Genomic DNA, 27,105 nt, shown 5'->3' with positions numbered 1-27,105 from the left:
GGAAATATCACGATAAATACTGAACGTGTTGCAGGGGCCATCGAACTGTTCACCCTATGTATACTGTTTCATTTTCATTAATTCCATTTTTGGTTTCCGAATTAAATAGTGTTGGAAGTAATTCGTATAATGCAATAAAATGGCAGATATTGAGGTTTTAGATATGAGTTTTTAAATTAAACTTATTTCGTTTAAAATGATTAAAATAATTATTGTTTACAGTTGTCTAAGGCTTTGCGTGATTTACCAAATCGAGTCCAAACGGCTACATGTGATGAGAGAATAACTTTGTTTCAAAATGTGACATCTGTGCTGGATAATCCTGGTATAACATAAAATATTTAATTTGAAAACTTTATTAAACAAACATTATTTTAGGGATTAATGCATCTATTGTGAAAGGCATATGTAAAGTGATTGGAACTACTTTAACCAAATACAAGGATACACCTTCACAAATTCTTGTTAGAAATTTAATCGTGGATATCGTTAAACAGCACCATGACGTGGCTATTGAATGTCTTAGCTCTGTAGTTAAAACAGTTTTAAACAAAGAAATTTCAGTTTTAACACCACAAAAGTCTGCAAAATATTCAGTTATTGCTTTAGGATGGACGGATTTGATTATCAGAAATGGAGATTTTCACTCAAACATATTTAAAACGGAATATTCTAAGTTGGTAGAGTACCAAAGTCAATTGTATCATCATATAGTGCTTTCGTATAATATACGCATCATTGAAATGGCTGAGAAATTACTTTTTGACTTGTGGACGAATATCGAGAATTATAAACTATGCTCCTCAACAATATTGCAAAAGGAATCAGCATCTCATATTGTCGTGTTTTTAATGCTTCTTTTAAGATTTGAAAACAGCAAAGAAGACATCGAATATGATCAAAGAATGCACAGAGCAGAACTACTTGAACACTTTATAAAAGTTGTTATTACGAGTAAAATAATGCCACAAAATTCGATTGTAAAAGCGTGTGAGCCATTGTTAAAGATAGTTACGCAACAGGAATTTGAAGGAGTTATATATCCCGTATTACTCAAATCCATATTAAGGAGTCCTGAAATGGCAATACGTGTGATGGGATTAATTTTTCACCAGTTAAATATAGATTTAAGTGAATATGCGTCATCATTAGGAAAGGTGCTTTTACAACATTTGTATTGTAAAGATGATATAGTTAGAGGAGAATCTTTGGAAGCGCTGAAGGAATTATCACTTAAGTGTACCACAGTCAAGTCAGTTGAATACTTACTAAAAGGAATTTTCGGCTCTCTTAATGGAGATAATGGTAAAATAACAGTAGCGGAGTACAGAATAAATCTAATTCAGGTAATTATTACTGTTGTACTTATACTTTATAAATACTATAATAGTTTAAATATTTACATATTAAATTAGCTAATATGTCTATATATAATACGCTACTATTAATTTATTTCTACGTTGCGATCGATTTTTATGCATTAAAAATATATATTGATCAAGTTGATTATTATTTATTTAATATATAATAATAGGATATTATATTTATAACACTTATAAATATCAGCTTATTAAATAAAATTATTATTAAAATCAAAATTATTTACATATCGGACGGTTTTTTACAAATTTCACACAAAAAGCTTTGGCTTGTAGTCAAAAGTATTTACACACATTTTTTTGCGTCAAAAGTATTTATATACCGCGATTTAGCCTTTATTCTTGGATTTGGTTTAGGCAAGAGTAGTGATTGGCTTCTATTGCATTCATAACTAACTAACAAAGCCTTAAAATATAAAAAAATGGTAAATAAAATGCAGAAAACAAAGGAATTATCGATTATAACTAGATCGGAGATTTTACTAAGTTTAAGACTGGTGTTTCGGCTTCGGAGTTAGTAAAAATTTATAGGATTTAAAGGAATACTCTTTATAATGTTATTAAAAAGAAGGAGACGAACAATTGCAAGGATACTTTAAAGAGAACTGGGCAGAAACCTGTTATAACTCCAAGATAATGTAAAAAATTAGTAGCAACTGTCATTCAAAATCCCACAATTAGTCCTCTTAATATTGCAGCACCATCGAATCACCATATTGCATGAACAGTCAATGATGCTACACTGCTCAGGACCTTAAAAAATGTTAACATAATTGCCTACGTTGTGCATAAAGTGGTCAATATTTCCGAAACCAAAAAAGTGATATCTATCATGTGCCTTAAATTGCTACCTAAAGCCTGTAGTGGGCAAATAAATTATTAATTATTTGTTCCAGGACCTCTTTAGTAAATCCTTTATCCATTTACCACGTGAGTAGAAGAATAATGCAGTCTAGACGCTAAAAAGAGTCGGAGGTGACATTATGATTTTTTTTGGGAAGTTTTCCTTACTTATTTTTTTTGGAGATTTGGTACTAATTTAGTACCCAAAATCAGCCAGATATATCAGAATTCACATGACTATGCCATTGTAGTGGTCCGTCGGCCTTTTCACTCTATTGACTACATTTTACAACAGGACAATGCTTCATTTCATAAAAGATCTTCACCTACAGAAGTTTTAATTGAAGCAAATTAAGTTGACCTCCGCACGGCCCTGATCAAGGTTTATAACAACATAGCATTTTGTTACCCTGCGACAACAACAACAGCAAGCAAAAGCTTTTTCTGTGAAACTTGTAAAAAAATGTTCGATGTGTAAATAATTTTGACTACCTCTGTATATACATACCTCAGAAATTCAAATTGATATTTGTGCAAAAAATGATTTTTCGTAATTCTCAAAAGAAAAAAAAACAATAGCCTAATTCTGATTATGCAGTTATGTTTATTAATGCTTTATTTCTATTTGCCGCACACAAAATTTATGGCTACACTTTGATCATAGTACCGTTAGTATAAGTCCACAATGCAAATCGGGTCGCTTCATACCAAATAGGCATATGTGCAAAACGATTTATTTGTTTTTTGGCTGTGTATTAACATCTCGACTATTGGAATTACATATAAAAACAACTAACGAGGATGTAAGAAATAATTATAAATCAAGTTAGGAAGGAAACCATAATATTAGGTTAGAAGCACCGAGGTCCTCGTGTTCGATATATGGGGCTTTAAAAACCTATGGTCCGATTTCGGCGATTTTTAGAATGGGGCTACCACACTATAAACATAGTATTTGTGCAAAGTTCTGCACCGATATCTTCACTAGTGCTTACTTTATATATTGTAAAGTAAACGATTCAGATCATCTTCAAAGTTCTGGTATATAGGAAGTAGGCGTGGTTGTGAAGCGATTTGGCTATTTTCACAACATATAATTGGAATGTAAGGAAACTATTACAAAACAAGTTTCATTGAAATCGGTCGAGTAGTTCCTGAGATATGGTTTTTGACTCATAAGTGGACGCCTATTTTCCATTTTGTAAAAAAAACTGAGTGCAGCTTCCATCTGCCATTTCTTATGTGGAATTTAGTGTTTCTGATGTTTTTCGTTAGTGAAAAAACGAACGTGGTTCGATATGTTCATTTTCGAAAGCAACCTTCCTATGGTGCCAAGAAATAAGTGTGCCAAGTTTCATCAAGATATCTTAATTTTTACTCAAGTTACAGCTTGCATAGACGGATGGACAGATAGACATTCGGATTTGAACTCCACTCTTCACCCTGATCACTTTGGTATATAGAACCCTATATCTAACTCGTTTAGTTTTGGGTGTTACAAACAACCGTTATGTGAACAAAACTATAATACTCTCTTTAGCTACTTTGTTGATAACAACTTTGTTGCGAGAGTATAATAATTATATGAATACAAAAACCACAACTAACTTTCATTTGAGCTAAAAATGCCACTTGGACCCGAATTTCGACAGAGGAACAGATCGAGGTTGAGATTATGAACAAAGATGTTTTAAAAATTTATGAAATTTATTTTTAATTAATGTGGCATCGAAAAACCATACAAAACTTTATATAAACCCCGCGGTATACAAAAAACATACGCGTACTGAATCCAAATCTTCGATAACTAACACATTTTTGTTTTTCGTATCATGTATTTCACATGGGAAAAATCTCACATCTTCCAACATTTTCCCTTATTGAAAAAGTTATTTTGTTCATGTGAAACAGCAAAAATTGTTCACAAAATATTTTGTTGGGAACAAGTATCAATATTAACAATTTAATATTATTTTGCTCATCGAAAGCAACCTTCCTATGGTGCCAAGAAATAAGTGTGCCAAGTTTCATCAAGATATCTTAATTTTTACTCAAGTTACAGCTTGCATAGACGGATGGACAGATAGACATTCGGATTTGAACTCCACTCTTCACCCTGATCACTTTGGTATATAGAACCCTATATCTAACTCGTTTAGTTTTGGGTGTTACAAACAACCGTTATGTGAACAAAACTATAATACTCTCTTTAGCTACTTTGTTGATAACAACTTTGTTGCGAGAGTATAATAATTATATGAATACAAAAACCACAACTAACTTTCATTTGAGCTAAAAATGCCACTTGGACCCGAATTTCGACAGAGGAACAGATCGAGGTTGAGATTATGAACAAAGATGTTTTAAAAATTTATGAAATTTATTTTTAATTAATGTGGCATCGAAAAACCATACAAAACTTTATATAAACCCCGCGGTATATAAAAAACATACGCGTACTGAATCCAAATCTTCGATAAATGAACGTACCAAATGGCATATTCGCAAGTTGGCAACTCAGGACATGATGAGTTGCTCCAAAATAAATCGGTATTTGGTCTATAAGTGCCAAGACAACGTGTACAACAAATTTTGAAAGGAGTCTTAAATCTTAAATATGAATCTAAAGTGACAAAACCGCTTATAAGATCCCCATAAAATCGCATGCATGCTTTTTCGAAAAATACAATTTAAATTTTCATTTCATGATATTATGAGAAAACATTAAATTTAGAATGTTCATAAATATTGGAGGGATCTACGGCACCATCGCCATACTTACTATAAGCGCAAATATGGCGGTGAATCTCTAATGATATGGGCTGCTCTTAGCGCCAAAGTCTCCCATTTGCCTTGTCCAAAGTCGTATGAAATCAAAATATGGTGTATACTAAAGCATTTTTTGAGTCCCGTAATATTTCCTAACTTAAGCCTAGCAAATAGAGAATTAATGGAACATAATTTCCACAAAATTTTTTAGCTGAACAAAGCAGCATGACAGCTAAAACAAGCCATGGAGGAGGAATAGGCGAAGATAAACGTTTAAGTACTGTAAAAGTTTGCCAATTCTATGCCAAATTGGTAAAAATTTGGAAAAACAAGGACGGGGACCCAATTTCATATTAATGAATCGAAAACATTTCATTCAAATTATTTACCTACTTAAAATTTAATACTTAACTAAAAATTTGAATTTTGCGCAAATAGCTATTTTCTATGATATAAAATGAAGTTATATTAATTTGGTTACTTTTGCTTTTAGCATGGTATATGTTTTGTTTCTTACTAACATCTAACAAAAAAATCAAGCATTAATAAAATATGCAAAGGTTAAATTAAAATTGAGAAAAATAACAGTGCATAAATATCAATTTGCCTGAGGTACATTGACCAATATATAAACAAAAAATTACACACCAATAAATCATAAAACTGAAAGAATATTTGGAAAATACGTTTGCATATTACAAAATATACATACTTCAATACTCGTTAAATAGTATATATTATGCAATTATATTTTAAATATATTAAAAATTGTATTCAGTTCGAGAAATTTTTTTTGTTTTAAAGTTAAGTTTTATGTGTTTATATACATACGTATTTTGATTAAATAAAAATAGCTATACATTGTTCAGTAATATACATATGTACATATTTCATTATCGAAAATACATTTATTCATTTTGCCTAAATATTTTTATTTTAAATTTCTCTAAATCGAAATCAATGTTTTACCTTTTAATTTGTAATAGGTCACATATTTCTAAAATTTGTCAGTTGTGATCAGATACATAGATTTTTTTGAAAGATATCTTATACATATGTATTATTATTTTTATACACTCGCAACAAAGTTGCTAAAGAGAGTATTATAGTTTTCTTCACATAACGGTTGTTTGTAACACCTAAAACTAAACGAGTTAGATATAGGGTTATATATACCAAAGTGATCAGGGAGAAGAGTGGAGTTCAAATCCGGATGTCTGTCTGTCCGTCCGTCTGTGCAAGCTGCAACTTGAGTAAAAATTAAGATATCTTGATGAAACTTGGAACACTTGTTTCTTGGTACCATAGGAAGGTTGCTTTCGATGAGCAAAATAATATTAAATTGTTAATATTGATACTTGTTCCCAACAAAATATTTTGTGAACAATTTTTGCTGTTTCACATGAACAAAATAACTTTTTCAATAAGGGAAAATGTTGGAAGATGTGAGATTTTTCCCATGTGAAATACATGATACGAAAAACAAAAATGTGTTAGTTTTTTCATTGGAAATATCGTTTATATGAAGTTTACCATAAGGCTGAATATGAATTATGGTATGCTAGTTCCTTGGGTATTATCCTTGTGTGGTGCAGGGCGCTTCAAAAGACTTCAAGACTATTGTAGCGTTTTTAAAGTGCAAGTGGCTACTACAAAAGTAGCAGCGAACCTAGGTAGCGTTCCTACCTACGTAGCGTCCTTTAGATTAATGGCAATTCAGGAAATTGTATGACTACACATGTCAGTCTTATCGACAGGTGAATGAAACAAGTAGGAGCACTTCCTATCCTATTGTGATTTTCTACTGGACAGTTGGGCTTCAGCTGGGCTGCACAAGCGCTAGTTAGTAACAAGCTTTCGTATATCATTTGTAATAACAATTGATAATTTAAAACAAATGAAAAGACCTTTTTATAATTTTTTTGCACAACAAATTTCAGTTTAAACAAAATATATAAACTTAATTGAAGTGAACGGTACAGCAACAATGAAATTGATGTTTCAGATGTTGCTGCCGTCTTCAAAATGTACAAGAAGTTGGCTTCAAGACGACAAGGAAATTTCGCTGTTGCTACGTCGGTGTAGTAGTATATGTGTTCAAAGCATTTGTTAATGCAATTTTAGAATTTTTCAAACTAACCTAACGCTCACTTTTCAAAAGAAATTTATCCATAAATCCGCCTTCTTATAGTCAACCTCTGCACCGAATTTCATATTTGTGTATATAGTTCGAGCCCTTTATAATCTTTCACTTAACGTCATTTTGTGTACATGGTAGTGGTCCGAACACATTCATATTAATTATACTCTCGCAACAAAAGTCGCTAAGAGAGTATTATAGTTTTGTTCACATATCGGTTGTTTGTAAGTCATAAAACTAAACGAGTTAGATACAGGGTTATACTCGTATATATCAAAATGATCAGGGTGACGAACTTGAGTAAAAATTGAGATATCTTAATGAAACTTGAAACACATGTTCTTTGGGACCGAGAGATGGTTGCTTTCTATGGGCAAAATCGGACCACTGCCACGCCCACAAAATGCCGAAACCACATAAAGTGTCATAACTAAGCCATAAATAAAGTTATAAAAGTAAAACTTGGAACAAAGCATCGCACTAGGAAGGGGCATATTTGGATGTAATTTTTTGGGGAGGTGGGCGTGGCACCGACCCCAAATTGATTATTTGTATATATCTCGCAAACCAAAGAAGCTATATAAACCAAACTTTCTGCAGTCGGTTCTCTTACGTACCCCACCATACACCATGAAAATAGTTGAAATCGGATAATAACCACGCCCGGCTCCCATACAAAGGTTAGGTTGAAAAGTGGGTTAACTCACTGACGAAAAACGTCAGAAACACTAAATTTGGCAGAAGGAATCTGCACTCAGATTTTTTTTTTACAAAATGGAAAATGGGCGTGGCATCACCCACTTATGGATCAAAAACAATATCTCAGGAACTACTCGACCGATTCGAATGAAATTCGGTATATAATATTTTCTTGACACCCTGATGACACGTGTGGTTGAAATCGACTACTTCCCATGTAACTCAATTTTGAACCAATGATAGCAAAATAAAACTTTACACAAATACTGTATCTGATCTGTGGCATCACTTGTGAAAAAATTGTCGAAATCGGACTATAACTTTTCAAAGCCTCGAATATGAAGAACTCAGTGCCCTCATGGTAATTTTTCACCGAAAACTTTGGTAAATCTCTCAGGTATCATAATTTAATTCTGACGAAATATTTTTCTTCTAATAGTATGTATCCTACCAGAAATGGGTAAAATCGGGTCATAACTTCCAATAGCTCTCATATACCTAATTATAGGATTTTCAAATTGGATCAAATTGGGTGATATCTTATAAAAATATATCAATAAATTGCGAGAGTATAAAAGTTCGATTGCACCCGAACTTGGCCTTTCCTTACTTGTTTTTACTGAAGTTGTCGCTTGCAGACCGTAAAAATTTGAACCAGTGTACCAAGGGTTGCGTTAACAAGCAATTCGTTTATTATTTAGCTTGAAATTGATTATTGGGGATTTTCATTTTGAAATGAACCAAACCATTTTTAGTGGCATTTTTAAATAACAACGGTTCAGTTCAAAATTCGTGGCATTTTTAAATACTGATATATTCTGCGCTTTAGACGAATTTTTACATAATTTTCAGCTAATACTAATCCATAATTCATTTCAAATTTGACCAAAAACGAAACAAAAATTTCAGATTATTTATAATCCAACTTGTAATATTTTCACTTTGTTTTAAATCAGTTTATGGACAGAATCAATGATTGCAGACATTTTTTGGTCGAAAATCTTTTTCGACACGAAGTCGAATGTGCTGTGGAAGGAATGATTATTCCCACTATTATCTTTATTATTATTGTCGGGCATTCTCTTCTAATTGATAGTGTTGTACAAATCTGTTAAATTCAACACTACAATATCAGTGCTTTTAACCGGTTCTAGTAATCCATGTGTAAAAGAGTGTAAAGCGATTCTACTTACTTCCAAATCGTGATAAGTGTTGCTCAAATATGAAGAGTTATTTATTCGTCCAAAAAATTAGTTAACTTACTATAAATAAATATGAAACTGCTAAGTTGGGGTGGAACCGCAAACTTGGTATTCAAAACAAAATTGTTTATTTATTCAATAAGTTTATAAAGTAAGGATTTAAAGAGACAATAGGTTTAATTTGCAAATTATTCACTTTCATTTTACATAAAAAGAAAAAAAGAAAACATAAAAACATTATATATATATTATCAATAAAAATAGACTTACTTGCCTTTGCGGTGTGCTTCGGATTATTATACTCCATAAATATGGACATGGACTCAAATAAAAGTGGCTCCATTTTATTATCTAGTATATCCAAATATTGATACCGATAAATTTTACCATTTATGTAAACCATTTGCACAAAAAAAAGTGACTCAGGCCACGCTGACGAGGTACAATTGTTTTTCCATCTGAACCCATCCTATTCATCTTAATTTTTCCTGCTAATTCGTCAAAATAGCAGAGTTTCGTTAGTCGTCTTCCTACAAGCTTTCTATATACATCCACATAATATTCTTCTTTAATTGCGATCATAATTTGTCCATTCGTCAACACTAATATCGGTTTTACGTCGTCTGGATTTTCTTGAAATCTACTTTTTTAAACAAGCTTGGTTTTTTTTGTAGCATTAAGAGCATACCATTTTTCTATAGTAATATTTCATTATTTTAGGAATTTCTGCAGTTAGAAATTTATATCGAGTTAAAAATATTTAAACAAATATAATAATTTGTCCTCCTCTGTAAAATTTTTGACAAGCGATCAGCGCCCAAAGATAGCGAGTAGAGAAGTGACCAATCAAATACGCATACTATAAGCAACAAAAATTCCCACATACAAAAATTTTGTAAACGTATAGTGTCATAACGGTAACAAGTATTTACATGTCACATTTTTAGTAATCATCTATTTTATGACTTTAGAAATGATATTTAATATTTAATTCGCTTTTTTGTATATATGTGTCCATGGCGTTAGTCGTTCTGTTACAAGTCCAGACCGTTGTAAAAATTAAAATATAACACATTTTTAATAAAGTAAATTTTATTTAATAATGCATATATTTAAACTTTTAAACTTCCGGTAATTTTTATACTGTATACATATATCGATCAGTATGTGAGGTACCTATCTTAGAATAAATATATATTTAAAATTTAACTGAATGCATAATCTTCGATAAAATTTGGCTTCTTGGCGAAAATGAATGAAATCGGTCTAAGATTTACCCCAGCACACATTTACTACTTAATCATTAGCTAAAGTAATTATCGAGATGTATGCAAAAGACCTATTAGGGAGCAGGGCACCTGAAAAATTACAAAGTATATATTTAAAGGTTTAATTATGTAAGGAAAAGCACCAGACATGGTAATGATGACATAGAAGGGTTGAACTGCAATGTGTATACAAAATTTTAAATTGGAGTGGCTCCGTCCACTTACGGGATAAAATCAGTTTAAACCAGTTCTTTGACCTCCCAATGCTATAGTTTGAAAATGGGCGAAATCGGTGCAAAACCACGTCTACTTTCCTTATAACACAATTTTGAGGCCATCTTGAGTTCACTTTACAACATATAAATTAAGTACCAGTAAAGATATCGGAATAAAACTTTGCAAATATACTGCATTTCGATTGCTCATCTTTTATATGATGTAACTTGTTGGTAATAATCGCGGAAATTGGCACAAGAAAAACACCAGCTTCCATGTATTAGTGGAAATTATGCCATTTATACAGAGCGAATTGAGTGTAATATTGATAACATTGAATAAATAAATTGCTAGAGTATAAGATGTTCGTTTACACTGGAACTTAACATTCCTTATGGTTTCATTACATTTATTCTTCGTTTCATAACATTTTATGACATCCCAATGGTACAGTCTTCGCCAAATCAATCGCCCATCTAAAAATCGCCGAAATCGGACTATAACTTTTCAAAGCCCAAGATATCGAACATTGAAAATATCGAAAAATCTCTTAGATATTCTAAAGTACTTCAAAGGAGATGTGTTCCTTCTAATAATGTTCGTCTGTGCCAAAAATAGGCAAAGTCAGGCCAATATTTTCTCGTGTCCCCATATACCTCATCTTGGATATAATGTAACTTGGTGGCAAAAATAGTCCCCATATAATATAATGTTTTTGGTTTTCTGGTATTTTAATTACTTTTTTGTAGTTATTATTTCAATTTTTGTATCAACATGGAACACAAGTTACAATTATAAACACGTTTTTGCGTAATTATAACGACTAAAACTCGATCTAGTGATTAGGATATTTTATCTATCGAATATTATTTTCTACTGTACTTACCTTAGTAACTGTACAACTTTTTGTGCATTTTTTCTTTCAGGGCGCAGGATACTTAAGTTTCAACGCAATTTCTTACAAGGAAACTCCAATTGTATTACTTCTCGCTATAGAACTTTTTTCGAAGGCATTGGTGACTGAAATTCAGGAAAGAGTTATAAGCTGCACCTTAGATATGTTTAGCTTATGGATGTTAAAATTAAGTGGAGAATTACCAAAGTCAATCACCGATGTCTTTAAAAGAGGTTTGGATCTAAAAACGACTACACAAACAGTAAGAATATCATATCTTCAATGGTTTTTAGCTGGCCTTAACAACGCAAATTTACGCCATGATCTTAATATTACATCCATACTTATAAAAATAGTAGAGAAAGGGTTGCAAAGTCCTCTACAGATTTCACTTGTATGTGAATCAGTTTGCGCTGCTTGTATAATAATACAAACCAATACAATATCTAGTGATCCTATATTAGGAAGTTTTTGGAGCACTATGTTTGACATGAATAAACAGATATTTTTTTCCGAACGATTTATGTTAGCTGCACCCCCGGAAACATTATGCTACGTATCGTTAATGGCTGAAATATTATTAACGCAATACTCTGATAAACTTAAAGGTCCATTGAATGTTTTGTTTAAAGCTATAGTTTGTAATTTGATATCAAATTCTCAAAAACTGAGGACATATACTTTGAATTTACTTCCAAAATTAAAGAATACAAATAATGGTGTAGACTATATTCACAAAATTATGATGGAACTTGAAAATCAGATAGATAATATCAAATTTAATACAGATTGTGATTATCAAGAAGAAAATGTAGCTGCTAAAAATATTTTAGGAGAATTAATGCAAAGTATATGTAATTTCGATCAAATTCCTGATGATGCTAAAAAACTATCTTTGCAGTCTCTACTTATATGTCATCACCCTGGTGTGTTTTGTAACAATTCGGTCCTGTGGGAAACCATTTTAAAAAATAAGTTCAATTTTGATCCAGAAATATTTGTTTCCCTTAATGCTAAAGAAATTACAAATATTATAGTAGATAATTTCCAACCGAAAAAAACTTATGAAAATTCTATTTCTACTATTGTTCGGCTGAGTCCTGGGAAATTTTTACCGATACTGGTGCAAAATATTATAACTGATTTAATATATGTTGGAAGTAGTGATATTAGTGAAGAAGAATACTATATATTTGTATCTCCAAAAGGAGAGACGTTCGACGAGAAAGCTATTAAAAATGATATATATGCCACAACTGGTCACACACGAGATAACAAACATCAAATTGAAAAAATAATAATCAGTGAAAGTGATAAAAAACGATACAAAGGCAAAGCTAGTCTCTCAGAACCTTCTCAAAAACAAGAGGCTATTAAAAATCAAATTGAAAAAGGAAATTATACGAGAGATCGTCTTGGTCTTCTCAATAAAAAGTTAAAAAATGCCATATCTATGTTAGAGGCGGCATTCGCAGGAAATCCCAAAGCAGTTTCTTTACATTTTCACGAGTTATTAATGCAACTACTACAATTACTTGCATGTCCAATAGCAGCTGAATCGGTGGCAAAACTTTATTTCAAATTACGAGAAGCATGCTTTGAAGATTGTTTCGACTTGGGAAAAGATATTGCAATAATAACTTTGCGACTAGAAAACCCACGGTTAGAGTTACCAAATGAATGGATAACAAACGATGTAAATGAAGTCATCAAAAGTATTTTACTGAACATTCATAAACTCATAATATATCGCCAAACTGATGGAAATGAAAATGCATCAACCACTCTGTTTAATGCACCGTCCTTTACATATATATTTGAGTTCCTAAAAAGAGCATTTGTGACAAATTTTGTAGCAAACAGTGAAGAATTGTTGTTTATTGGTATTCAAATAATAGAAAGCCATGCTCAAATTAGAGGCTTTACGGTGATTGGTGAAGTGACTGATTACAATCACCCTAAGTATATGCCTTGTTTGGAGATGTCAAAATTATTGCTAAATATTATAAATACATACCAAGGTAGAGTTGAAACACAAGCCGCAGGTGCAATCTTGGAAGTGGCAAATTTAAGTTCAGGAGAAGACTACTGCACATATGCTACTGATGATGAGATAGCACTATTTTTAAATTCATTAGAAAGCGGCAAAGAGTCAGTAAGAGAAGTTTCATTAAGGGCTTTAAAAATCATTAAAAAGGTTATTTTATTTGAAACTGAAGCGCACCGAAATATCATTTCGCGTTTAAAACTTCGATTGTGGATTGCTAAGTTTGACATTTCAGTAGAAAATCGTATCTTAGCTTCAGATTTGTGGGAGTCGGTTAAATTTTCTCCACCTGATTTAGATGATGTGCTTTTGGTTGTCACACATAAGGAGCTATGTATACAAAAAGCGGCTTCAGCTTCTCTGTTGGAACTACTTTCCACTAATCATCAAGAGATAAAATATACAATAAAATCGTTACTTGAAATATACAGAGAGAAACTAACCATGATTCCTCCTAAATTGGATCAATTCGATCGGGAAATTTTTCCAGCTATAGATCAATGGGAGCCTCGAAGAGGTATTGCAATATCAATATCACAAATTTCCAAGTTTTTTGATGTTGATGACGTTAACGAAATTATGCAATTTATGGTATCGCAAGGATTTAGAGATCGCAACGAAACTGTTCATAAAGAAATGCTTGCATCCGCTCTTTGTATAGTGGATCATCATGGAAAAGAAACTATAGTCAATTTGTTGCCGGTTTTTGAAGACTTTTTAGATAAAGCTCCGAAATCACAAACCTACGATAATGTTAGACAAGCTGTCGTCATTTTAATGGGATCATTAGCTCGACATTTAGACGCTGATGATACTCGAATTGAACCAATAGTGCGAAGATTAATTTCAGCTTTGTCAACACCTTCTCAGCAAGTACAGGAAGCTGTGGCTAATTGTTTACCACATTTAGTTTCATCGGTGAAAGATAGAGCTCCTGAAATTTTAAAAAAATTATTGCAACAACTTATAAAATCTGATAAGTATGGAGAGCGGAGAGGAGCAGCTTATGGGATTGCTGGCATTGTAAAAGGTTTGGGGATTTTGTCATTGAAACAATTCGATATAATGTCTAAATTAACGACATATATACAAGAAAAAAAAAATTATAAATCACGAGAAGGTGCACTTTTTGCTTTTGAAGTATTATGTACAACCCTGGGACGTTTATTTGAGCCCTATATTGTTCATGTACTACCTCATCTATTACAATGCTTTGGAGATTCTTCTCAATATGTTAGACAAGCCGCTGATGATACTGCAAAAGTAGTAATGGGTAAACTTTCGGCCCATGGAGTTAAACTGGTCCTTCCATCTCTACTTAATGCTTTAGATGAAGATTCTTGGCGAACAAAAACAGCTTCGGTTGAACTTCTGGGAGCGATGGCTTTTTGTGCACCTAAACAATTGTCATCATGTTTACCTAACATAGTTCCAAAATTAATAGAAGTCCTTGGTGACTCACATACCAAAGTGCAGGAAGCAGGTGCTGACGCACTTAAAGTCATAGGATCAGTAATAAAAAATCCAGAAATCCAAGCAATCGTTCCTATATTGTTGACAGCTTTAGAAGATCCATCAAAAAATACTTCAAATTGTTTGCACAGTTTACTTCAGACAAAATTTGTACATTTTATAGATGCACCATCTCTGGCCCTAATAATGCCTGTAGTAGAGAGGGCATTCATGGATAGATCTACCGAGACTCGAAAAATGGCTGCTCAAATCATAGGTAATATGTACTCTCTCACTGATCAAAAGGATTTAGTGCCGTATTTGCCTAACATAATTCCTGGTCTAAAGATGTCTTTGCTTGATCCTGTACCAGAGGTTAGAGCAATTTCAGCAAGAGCATTAGGAGCTATGGTACGTGGAATAGGTGAATCTTCATTTGAAGATCTGCTTCCATGGTTGATGCAAACCTTGACATCAGAATCTAGTAGTGTCGATCGTAGTGGAGCGGCTCAAGGTCTTGCCGAAGTTGTTGGCGGTTTAGGAGTGGAAAAGTTGCATCAGTTAATGCCAGATATTATCACAACTGCGGAGAGAACAGATATTGCGCCACATGTGAAAGATGGATATATTATGATGTTTATATATATGCCTGGCCCTTTTCCTAAAGATTTTACTCCTTATATAGGCCAAATAATTAATCCGATATTAAAAGCTTTGGCTGACGAAAATGAGTACGTTCGTGAAACGGCATTAAAAGCTGGGCAACGTATAGTAAATTTATATGCCGAATCAGCAGTAATGCTTCTTCTTCCTGAATTAGAAAAGGGTTTATTTGATGACAACTGGAGAATTCGTTTTAGCTCTGTTCAATTACTTGGAGACTTGTTATACAGAATATCGGGCGTATCTGGAAAAATGACTACAGAAACAGCAAGTGAAGATGATAATTTTGGAACGGAACAGTCCCATACTGCGATTATAAGATTTTTAGGTGAAGAAAGGCGAAATAGAGTTCTTTCAGGCCTTTATATGGGTCGGAGTGATGTATCACTGATGGTTCGACAAGCATCTCTACATGTTTGGAAAGTGGTGGTAACAAACACACCACGCACACTAAGAGAAATCTTACCTACCTTATTTAGTTTACTTTTGGGATGTTTGGCAAGCACTAGCTATGATAAACGTCAAGTTGCTGCGCGAACATTAGGAGATTTGGTGAGAAAATTGGGGGAGAGGGTTCTTCCCGAAATAATACCAATATTAGAGAAAGGACTTAATTCTGAATATCCGGATCAACGCCAAGGTGTCTGCATTGGCCTGTCGGAAATAATGGCTTCAACATCTAAAGAAATGGTGTTGTCGTTCGTTAATAGTCTAGTTCCAACAGTAAGAAAAGCTTTATCGGATCCCTTACCTGAAGTAAGAGGAGCGGCTGCAAAAACTTTCGAATCTTTACATTCAACTGTTGGCTCACGAGCTCTGGACGATATTTTACCTTCAATGCTGGAGGGATTGAACGACCCTGATCCAAATGTATCAGAATATACATTAGATGGTCTTCGCCAAGTGATGACTATTAAATCTCGAGTCGTTTTGCCATATCTGGTTCCACAATTAACTGCAGTTCCAGTAAATACAAAAGCACTTTCAATATTAGTTTCGGTGGCAGGAGATGCATTAACAAAATACCTTCCTAAAATTTTGGATGCTCTACTACAAGCACTTTCAGATGCTCAAGGAACTGCTTACGAGTACCAAGAATTAGATTATTGTCAAGCAGTAATACTATCAGTTACAGACGAAATCGGTGTTCGTACAATTGTCGACACTCTAATGATGTCAGCCAAATCTGATTCCATAAATATAAGAAAGTCGGCTTCCAGTTTACTTTGTGTATTTTGTACACACTCTCCAGCGGATTATTCTCAATATGTTCCACAATTATTACGTTGTTTATTACGCCTAATGGCTGACTCCAATCGTGAAATTTTACAAAATTCATGGGATGCGTTAAGCTCAGTTGTGAAAGCTTTGGATTCAACTCAACAAATTGCTCTCGTGTCTGACGTTAGGCAAGCGGTTCGGTTTGCTTCGAGTGAAATGAAAGGTTCCGAGCTACCGGGTTTTTGTCTTCCTAAAGGAATCACCCCACTACTTCCGGTCTTTCGAGAAGCAATTTTGAATGGAATGCCAGATGTTAAGGAAAATGCAGCCGAAGGATTAGGTGAAGTTATTTCTCTAACAAGTGCACAGTCCTTACAGCCATCTGTTGTCCAAATAACTGGACCGCTTATACGTATTTTAGGAGATCGATTTAATGCAGGTGTGAAAGCTGCTGTCTTGGAAACGTTAGCAATTTTATTGAAAAAAGTTGGAGTAATGTTAAAACAATTTTTACCCCAGTTACAAACGACATTTTTGAAGGCTTTACACGACTCGAATAGAAGTGTTCGCATGAAAGCTGGGCAAGCAATATCTGAATTGGTTATCATACATTCACGGCCTGACTCAATATTTAACGAAATTCACAATGGGATAAAATGTAATGATGATCCATCTATGCGAGAAACTATGTTAGCGGCAATACGTTTAAGTATTAATTTAGCTGGGGAAAAAATGTCTGTGTGTTTAAAGCAACAAATATGCACTACCCTACTGAATATGATAGGACATTCAGAAGACATTACTCGAACTGCTTCTGCAGGTTGCTTAGGAGCTCTTTTGAAATATTTAACACCCCAGCAAGTTGATGACTTATTAGAGCATCATATTTTAATTGCTGGAAATGGTGACGGACTATTAAAACACGGGCGAACTGCAGTGCTTTTCGTTTCACTAAAAGAGAGTCCTTCTATGATTATTACTCCAAAATTTGAATCCAAGGTAATAGAATTTATCACTGCTAGTATTTTATCAGACAAAATAAATATTGCAAGCAGTGGTGTTCGCGCAATGACTTGTTTGTTGCAATATTATATGTCGAATGATATTATCTTCCCTCTAACAATAGTTTCATGCTTTATAAGGGCTATGAATCATAAAAGCAATGAAATAAAACAAGTTGTGGCCATAAGTTGTAATTACTTGGCAAAAATGTTAGCTTTAGATAAGATGAGTCCAGATGTTATCAAACAGCTCGTACCAATGCTAGTTAATGGTACCAAAGAAAAAAATGGTTATGTTAAATCCAATTCTGAGATAGCTTTAGTTTCAATTTTGCATCTCCGGGATAACGATACTACTTTTAGTTATGTTTGTCAAATTTTAGAAGTTGGCGCGAGAGATTCCTTAAATGAGGTCGTAAACAAAGTTTTACGTAAAGTCGCTGTACAGTCTATTGGTAAAGACGAAGAGTTTGATGATACCATGTTAAATTGAAGTAGATTTATATATATGCCCTTCAAAAAATTTCCAAAATAATTGTCTTATGTACTGTAAATGAATAATTAATTAATAAATTTCGGAACAAAAGTAATAAAATGTTTTTGTTATTAAATTATTACAATTTGAACAGATGTAACAAAAGACAACTTTTTATAAAAAAACGTATTTTCAAATGGAACTAAACAAAGAAGAGCTTGGCTTGGGTGCAACGGAACCATTTATACTCTAACAATTCGTAAGGATCAAAGGCGGAGAAATATATTTAAGCAAAGTCATAGCCTAAAATATATTGCTTATTCATTCATTGATGAAACCATTACAATTTTCACTACAGCCGGTTCCACGTTATCGATCTTTAATTATGAAATTATCTTCAGAATCTCAACAAGTTGTCAAACAAAATGGTGGATAATTGACCTATCTGTGTTAAGGGGCTATACCAGTGTAGCCCATTAAAATTGAATGATTAATTAATGATTTTCGTGATTTTTTTTTAAGAAAGTACTCGATTGATTGTTTCGAAGTTTTTCGCACATATGTAATACAGTATATACAAGGAGAGCTGAGTTCGGGTGTAACCGAACATTTTATACTCTCGCAATATATTTATTTAATTTTATTAATATTACACACAATATGACTCACATATTTGGCACATATGTATATGGTATAAAATCCATTAAAAGTTTGAAAACCCTAATATTAGGTATATGGAAACTTGAGGAAGTTATGGCCCGATATCACTAATTTTTGGCACGGAGACATATTATTAGAAGACAAATACTCCCTCTGAATTTCTTCATCTCAGTATCTCAGAGACTTATCTATATTTTCGGTAAAAAATGTATTCGAAGCTCTGAGGTCCTCATATTCGATATATGGGGCCTTGAATACTTATGGTCCGATTTCGGCGATTTTTAGAAGGGCGATGCCACACTATAAATATAGTATTTGTGCAAAGTTCTGTTTCGATATTTGCACTGGTGCTTACTTTATATATTGCAAAGTAAACGATTCAGATCGACTTCAAAGTTCTTGTATATGGGAAATAGGCGTGGTTGTGAAACGATTTGGACTATTTTCATAACGTATCATTGGGAAGCCAAGAAGATATAATGAACCTAAGTTCATTGTAATTGGTGGAGTATTTTCGGAGATATGGTTTTTGACCCATAAGTAGGCGGAACCACATCCATTTAAAATTTTGTATACCATTTTAGTGCATATCTTCTGTACCATCTTTATAATGAATTTTAAGGTTTCTGGTGGTTTTCCTTACTGAATTAAAGGATTTTTAGTAGTTTTCAACATAACCATTGTATGGGAGGTAGGCGTGGTTATAATCCGATTTCCTCCATTTTTGGACTGTATAAGGTAGTACCTAAAAGAAACGGTTCTTAATATCTTCCCAGCTTCCCAATGTTAAGTTGTAAAAATAGTCCAAATCGGTTCACAACCACGCCTACTTCCCATATACCAGAACTTTGAAGCAGGTCTGAAAAGTTTACAATACATAAACTTAGTGCTAGTGATGATATCGAAACAGAACTTGGCAAAAATACTGTATTTAAAGAATGGCATCGCCCTTATAAAAATCGTCGAAATCGGTCCATAAATTTTCAATACCCTATATATAGAATATGAGGACCTCAGTACTTCTAATAAATTTTTTACCGAATTTATAGTTAAGTCTCTCAGATATTTTAAGAAATTTTGAGGGAATATTTTTCTTCTAATAATATGCCTCCGTGCCAACAATGAGTGAAATCGGGTATTAACTTCATCTATCTCCCATATACTCACCCCTACAGGGTTTTCAAACTTTCAATGGACTTTATACCATATATATGCCGAATATGTGAGTCAAATTGATTGTTATATTAATAAATTAAAAAAAATAAATTGCGAGAGTATAAAATGTTCGGTGGCACCCGAACTTAGCCCTTCTTAACTTGTTTCTATTGTAAAAAACAAATTTTTAATAAAGCTTTTGAGTAACTGTGCCTACAAACTAAATACATTTGATCCTACTGACTATTGAACAACAACAAAATTCTTGTCAAACGAAAATATACCTTGGTTTAGCTACGAGAGCAAACATAACAGGCCAATAAAGGTAATGATAAAAAATTTACACCACTCATGTGATACTCAATCCATCTTGAACGACCTTAAAGATCAAGGCTTTAATGTGTTAAATGCAATTAACAAACTTAAGTGAAAGAAGAAGTATTCGATGCTACCAAGGACATTAAGAAAGTTTATCAGATCAAAAGCATTCTTAATACCTTTATCCAGGTTGAGCCTATCAAAGCCTCTAAATTACTCCCTCAGTGCAAAAACTGTCAAGCTTTTGGGCATACAAAAAACTTCTGCGGTAAGCCATCGAGATGTGTGAAATGTGGAGGCAAACATCTTACAACTGAATGCACCAAAGCCGAAAAAGATCCTGCCAAATGTTGCAACTGCAGCGATTCTCATCCTGCAAGCTACCGTGGTTGTGTTGTTGCAAAAGTACTGCAAAAAATTAGAGAAAAAAATGGTAATACAGTTGAGGAGAATGTCAATGCTCAGGCGAAGAAATTTCAGTAAAAATGCACAGTCAGTCATTATACTTAATTTCTTTATATAGTCCGCCCAGGCATAATATCGTACATGAAATGGGAAGCTATACAAGTTATTGGATGCAATGTTATTTCGACAAGGAGACCCACTTATTGGCCTGCGGATAGTAGGAAATTACCAGATCTACTTGACTTTTTTGTCATCAACAAAGCGCAGCGCAGCCTGTCCAACAAAGCCGTAGGCATTCTCTGAATGCCTACTTTAGCTTTGTCGAGCCTGCAAAACCTACCAACAAAAAAGGCAGCGGTGAGAAGGATGACCCATCGCAGCGACCAACTGAGCCTAAGCAGAGCTTACAAACAGCAAAGTCAGCAGAGAACGGCAGTCAACAAGGGCCATCAACAAACAAGTATACACCAACAAATTCGCAGGTACCAGCAAATGAGCAGACAGCGAAGAAAAACATAGCGCAAGGTGAGATTGTTCCAATAAAAAAGGTTTATCTGTGCAGATTGGCATTGACCGCTACATCAATGTAAAGGAAGTTAAGTCCTTCAAAGTTAGCGGTCAATCCTAAAAAATTTCAAGGCGACACGCCAATCAAAAACAAACCTGAGGTATTAAATGGCAACAGATTTGCCTTATTAAGCCAAGGTTCGGACGACGATGCGAAGGGTACCACCACAGCCGCGAATGCTAAACCGCCGCCAATATATTTGCGGGAGCATATGCACTTGTTGATAAATTAAGTGAAATTGTAGGTACTAATAATTTTCATATAGTCTAGAGACAATATAGATGAAACTAAAATACAGTCGTACACTGAGAAAAGTTTCAGGAATATAGTTAAATATTTGTCAAACAAAAACAAGAACTATTATTCTTATCAACTGAAGAGTTTTAAAGGCCTAGTTGTTGTAAATAAAAGTATAGAGTCTTCCGTAGACTCTAGCGAAGTCAAAGAAGCTCTTGAAGAATGTGGTTTTGGAGTTAAAACTGTTGTAAACATCTGTAACAGAAATAAAGTACCACAACCCATGTTTAGAATTGAACTGATGCCGAATTCTAACCAGCTTAAAAAGAACGAAGTGCATCCAATATACAATTTAAAATATTTGCTGCACCGTAGAGTAAACGTAGAAGAACCACACAAAAGAAACAGTCCGGTATAATGTACCAACTGCCAAGAGTATGGGCATACCAAATCCTATTGCACTCTACGCAGTCTTTGTGTGGTATGTGGTGATTTACATTCCACCTCCAAATGCACCATTAAGAAAGATAATTTAAATAAAAAATGCAACAATTGTGGACGAAATCACACTGCCAACTAGAGGGGTTGTACTATTTATAAAGATTTATAATCGAAGCTGTCACAGGGAATTCAAGCACGTCGTAACCAAATGTTACATACACCCCGTAATGACATTATGGATATCACAGACCATATTCCAAAATCTAGTAATATTAAAAATAATACTGTACAAGGGAGCTATGCCATTGTTGTAAAAGGAAACAATGTACAAATGCAACCACTGCAAAATCCCCCAAATGGTGGTATTGAAGCTATGATTATAAATCTTACGCAATGTATGACACAATTTATGTCTACAATGCAAAACATGATGCAAGATTTCATAAAATAATAATTATTATATATTAATAAAACCAAATGCTGCAAACTTTATTATGTAAAAAATGAGCATACTAAACATTTGTATATGGAATGCTAATGGTGTTAACCAACATAAACTAGAGATTATTAGATTTCTGTCTGAAAAAAATAAATAAAAATAACTTCTATATACCCAGATTTAGACACTATGTTATAGATCACCCGGATGGAAATGCGGACAGAGGATCGGCAGTATTGGTTAGAAATCGGGATAACCTTTATGCTCTAATATCATACTACAACCCAGTTACAAGCTACAATAATATTATTAAAAAATCGGGTTGTGATTTAAATGTAACGGCTATATATTGTCCACCTCGTTTTAAAATTAAAGATAACGAATTTAAAGACTTTTTTGGAACGCTAGGTCATAGATTCCCAGCAGGTGGAGATTGCAATGCAAAACACATGTACTGGGGCTCACGTCTAAGTAACCCTAAAGGAAGACAGCTGTACAATGAATATAGATAGATCGCCTTTGACAGCTGATACAAGTACAGACTTATCTTCTGATCATTCACCTGTACTAATAATGTTGTGTGAACAACCCATATTCGTTGATCCAAAAGTGGGTCTAACATCTTATAAAACGAAACTGGTTAAAATATAAGAAACACGTGAGTAGCCACATTAATAATGAGTACAAAATAAATACTGGAAGAGATATTGAAGAAAGCATAAGATAACTCAATGATATAATAACTAACGCAGCTGTCGTAGCAACACCAAACAGAAACTATAAGTCACTTGGTCTCCGAAAAATCACTAAGAGAAATAAAAAAGCTTGTAAATGAAAAAGGCGTGCTAGACGAGAATGGCAGATAAATCGCTCCCCTTCCACTCAGCTTCAATTGAAATCTGCTGTACGAAAATTAAAGAAAGCGCTTAAACGCGAGGAAGAATTCAACAATGAAATGTATATAAAGAAGCTATGTCGCGAGGAAGAATTCAACAATGAAATGTATATAAAGAAGCTATGTCTCAAGTAAGCAAAATTTCCTTTAGAAAGCCCAAAAGTCCATGAAGCCTCCAGTCGTCTCCAACATGCCTATACAAGACTTGGGTGGAAATTGGTCTCGAAGTGACGAGGAAAAGGCTAATTGTTTTCTAAATCACCTGGAAAAGGTATTTCAACCTAATTGCCCAAAGAACAACTTTAAGTTGTCAATCTTACCTAACACAGCTAATGAGTCGCTCGAGTCTTTTAAGACTTCACCTTTTGAAATTAATTGCATCATAAAAGAACTAAATCAAAAAAAGTCGCCAGGGCATGATAATATCACCCCAAAAATGCTAATTGAGTTACCAAATATTGCTGTAGATGTACTCTCTTTGCTCTTTAATGCGATTTTTAGTTTTGGAAGTTTTTTTTATTTCATGGAAAAAGTCGCTGATTATCCTGATAGATAAACCTGGGAAAGACCAGACACAGCCGTCTTCATACAGACCAATCAGTCTTCTACCCTGTATTTCTAAAATATTTGAAATGGTGTTACTATCAAAGATGTCTCCTTTCCTCCACGAAAATAATGTAATTCCAGCGCACCAATTCGGGTTTCGTGCAAAATATAGCACGATAGAACAAGTAAATAGAACAACTAACGAAATAAGAAAAGCGTTTGAACACAGAGAGTACTGTTCAGCTATATTATATAAATATATATATATATATATATATATATATATATATATATATATATAACTAGACGTAGCTCAGGCATTTGATAAGGTGTGGCATGAAGGTCTTTTATATAAGATTAAAAACATTCTTTTTATTTAAAAAATAGACTATTTATTGTTAAAGTAGGAGACTTCACATCTGATGAACGACAAATAAGGGCTGGTGTACCACAAGGCAGTGTTTTAGGCCCAACTCTGTATATCATATATACCGCTGATCTTCTAACAGCTAATAATGTTTTGACATCAACTTTCGCGGATGACACAGCTTTAGTGAGCCGTAACAAATGCCACATTATAGCATCAAGAATATTAGCGGAGCACTTAAGATCTGTCGAAGAATGGCTAGCCAACTGGCGTATAAATGTGAATGAACAAAAGTGTAAGCACGTTACATTTTCGCTAAGACCAAAAATGTGTCCGTCAGTAAAAATGAACAATATTTTGGTGACCCAAACGAATGAAGTTACCTATCTTGGTATTCACCTAGATAGAAGACTCACGTGGAGAAAACATATATCTAGTAAAATAAATTCCATGAAGATAAGAGCTGCAAATTTAAATTGGCTTATAAATAAAAACTCTAAACTTAGCCTAGACAACAAAGTGCTTTTATACAATGCGGTCATAAAGCCGATTTGGATGTACGACATTCAACTGTGGGGTTCGACCTGTGCAACTAATATCAATATAATACAAAGGTTCCAATCGAAAATGCTTAGAACAATCACGTGCTCACCGTGGTCGCAATGATAATATCCATAAAGATCTTGGTATCCCTATGGTAAATAAAGAAGTAGAGGATATATATCTAAACTCCGTGATCACCCAAACTGATTGGTAATTGTAATAAAGTATCGAAAATCAATTTACGTATTGAAGATAGCTCAGATTTAAACTCTGATCATTCACCATAACTTTATGTAAAAAACCAGTAATTCGGTCCGGCACGTGTTCTTTATCTAATAAACATACTGATTGGTATAAATTTAAGGCTATACTGGATAAATTCGATTTTAAACTAAAGCGCATATCGACAGATGCTGAGTTAGATTGTGAAGTTGAATCGTTCACAAAAGTAATTCAAAATGCTGCATGGAACAGTACACCGAATATTCGCGTGAATCTAAGTGGAAACCAATTCCCAAAATACATCTTAGATGGTATCCATAAAAAAAGCAAACTTCGACGAAGATGGCAGCAAACTGGGTCGGCTGCTCTCCAAACAGAGCTTAATAGATGTACAGCGGAACTAAGAACAAAAATTAGACAGTTTAAAAACTATTCCTTCAAAACGCATTTGTTCAAACTCACTGTTGATAAATCTACCGATTATTCGCTCTGGAAAGCTGCAAGGAATATTAATAATAAAGGCCTGCACAAGCTGAATCGCTTTTCTTTGTACGATTCGATACAATTGTTATGCTAGATTCGGTTGAGCAAGCGATCAAGATTCACTCAACACGAAGTGCGAGCAAGAGTTGATTAGCAATGAAGTTCGTACTTTTATTTTGACACATGAGTGATTTGTCTTATAACTATTTCCATTGTCTTTCGAGTGATGAACGATTTAACTCGTAAGAGCGTAAAAAAGGAAGCGAATTATACGAATCATTCGTTTGATCGGTTGTTGGTGTTCTGCATTTGCCGCATTCTGCCGCTACAAAGGAGGCAATGTATGTTTATTTAATTAATAAAATTTACAATATAGTTTAGTATTATGTATTTAGTATTACATTTAATAAAAATATATATTTAGAAAAATAGCTTTTTCAAAAGATATGCACTTAATATCAGAAAAGCGGAGTCAATAGGTAACAATTTTCATACACCAAATAATGCTTCTGCATAATAATATATTGTATTAGCATACATACATATGTATGGTAATAATTATAGTTAAGATACATATATGTTATATGTACATATGTATGTAAATGTACAAAATTTAATCAAGCATTATAAAAAAATTCCTTTTAATTACATATGTATGCCTATCTAGTGACTTTCGAATCAATTGCCTTTCAAGTTATGAGTGAAATGAAGCGTATGAAGCAAATGCCTATCTCTCTTCAGTGCCATGCATTGTGCGTACTCTCGCTCCTGGTTTACAAGCTCTTCAACTCGGATCATGAGTTAATGTTATATCGATCAAGTCGTACGGTTTTTTGCGAGTGGCTTGAAATGCCCAACGAGTGAATCGTTGCAGGAGTGGCGCATTAATAAACAAATAAAACATGTCGCACCAATAAAATTAAACGAAACTGAATGGGCCAAAACGAATGTACAAAAAGCTGCAGTATTTGCAAATCCTTTGAGAAACTCATTTACACCTAACGATGGACATAAGTTAAACTGTGAAAATAGTTGGTTGGATCCACTTAAAAGTCTTATCAGGAACGCAAGGCTCAAGAAAGCTCCTGGGTTTGATTTAACATTGTAAACAGGTACGTTCCATCGCTTTGGAAAGTATCTGAAGTTATTATGATACCTAAGCCGGGTAAACCACTACATGATGTCACTCTTATAGGTCAATATCGCTGCTGCCAGCTCTATCGGAAGTCTTTCAGAATGTTCTCATAAAGAGGCTCAAATCAATAATAGATCGTAAACAACTTATACCAGTACATCAGTTCGGCTTTCGTGCTCATCATTCAACAATTGACAAGGTACACCGGATCGTTAATTTCGTTGAAAATGCTATGGATAAAAAGAACGTTTGTTTGGCGGCCTTCTTAGACGGGTCTCAGGCTTTTGATAGAATTTGGCATTCTGGTCTACTGCTGAAACTGAAATGAATGTTGCCCAAACAATATTGCGAAATAATTGCTTCCTAACTAAAAGATAGATACTTTCGCATAAAACAAGAGGATGGATACTCAAACTTGCAA

At 33.7% G+C, this 27,105-nt stretch overlaps 1 protein-coding gene across 2 annotated transcripts; it reads left to right on the top strand.

Moving 5' to 3' along the window:
* On the top strand, nt 1-27,105 carry LOC105219921 (eIF-2-alpha kinase activator GCN1). 2 transcript variants are annotated; one of them, XM_054225895.1, is made up of 6 exons: nt 1-154; nt 223-325; nt 379-1,346; nt 11,443-25,890; nt 26,291-26,661; nt 26,745-27,105. In XM_054225895.1, exons 1-4 carry the CDS (start codon nt 140-142, stop codon nt 18,286-18,288), a joined length of 7,932 nt encoding a protein of 2,643 aa, XP_054081870.1. In that variant the 5' UTR covers nt 1-139; the 3' UTR covers nt 18,289-25,890; nt 26,291-26,661; nt 26,745-27,105. The 2 variants fall into 2 exon arrangements, with proteins under 2 accessions (XP_054081870.1, XP_011194571.1); XM_011196269.3 differs by having other exon boundaries at nt 26,217-26,661.

This window comes from Zeugodacus cucurbitae, chromosome 2 (assembly GCF_028554725.1).
Source record: "Zeugodacus cucurbitae isolate PBARC_wt_2022May chromosome 2, idZeuCucr1.2, whole genome shotgun sequence".
Classification (NCBI taxonomy): domain Eukaryota; kingdom Metazoa; phylum Arthropoda; class Insecta; order Diptera; family Tephritidae; genus Zeugodacus; species Zeugodacus cucurbitae.
The sequence above is the reverse complement of the archived record's forward strand: the minus strand, read 5'-3'. Positions and strand labels throughout refer to the sequence as shown.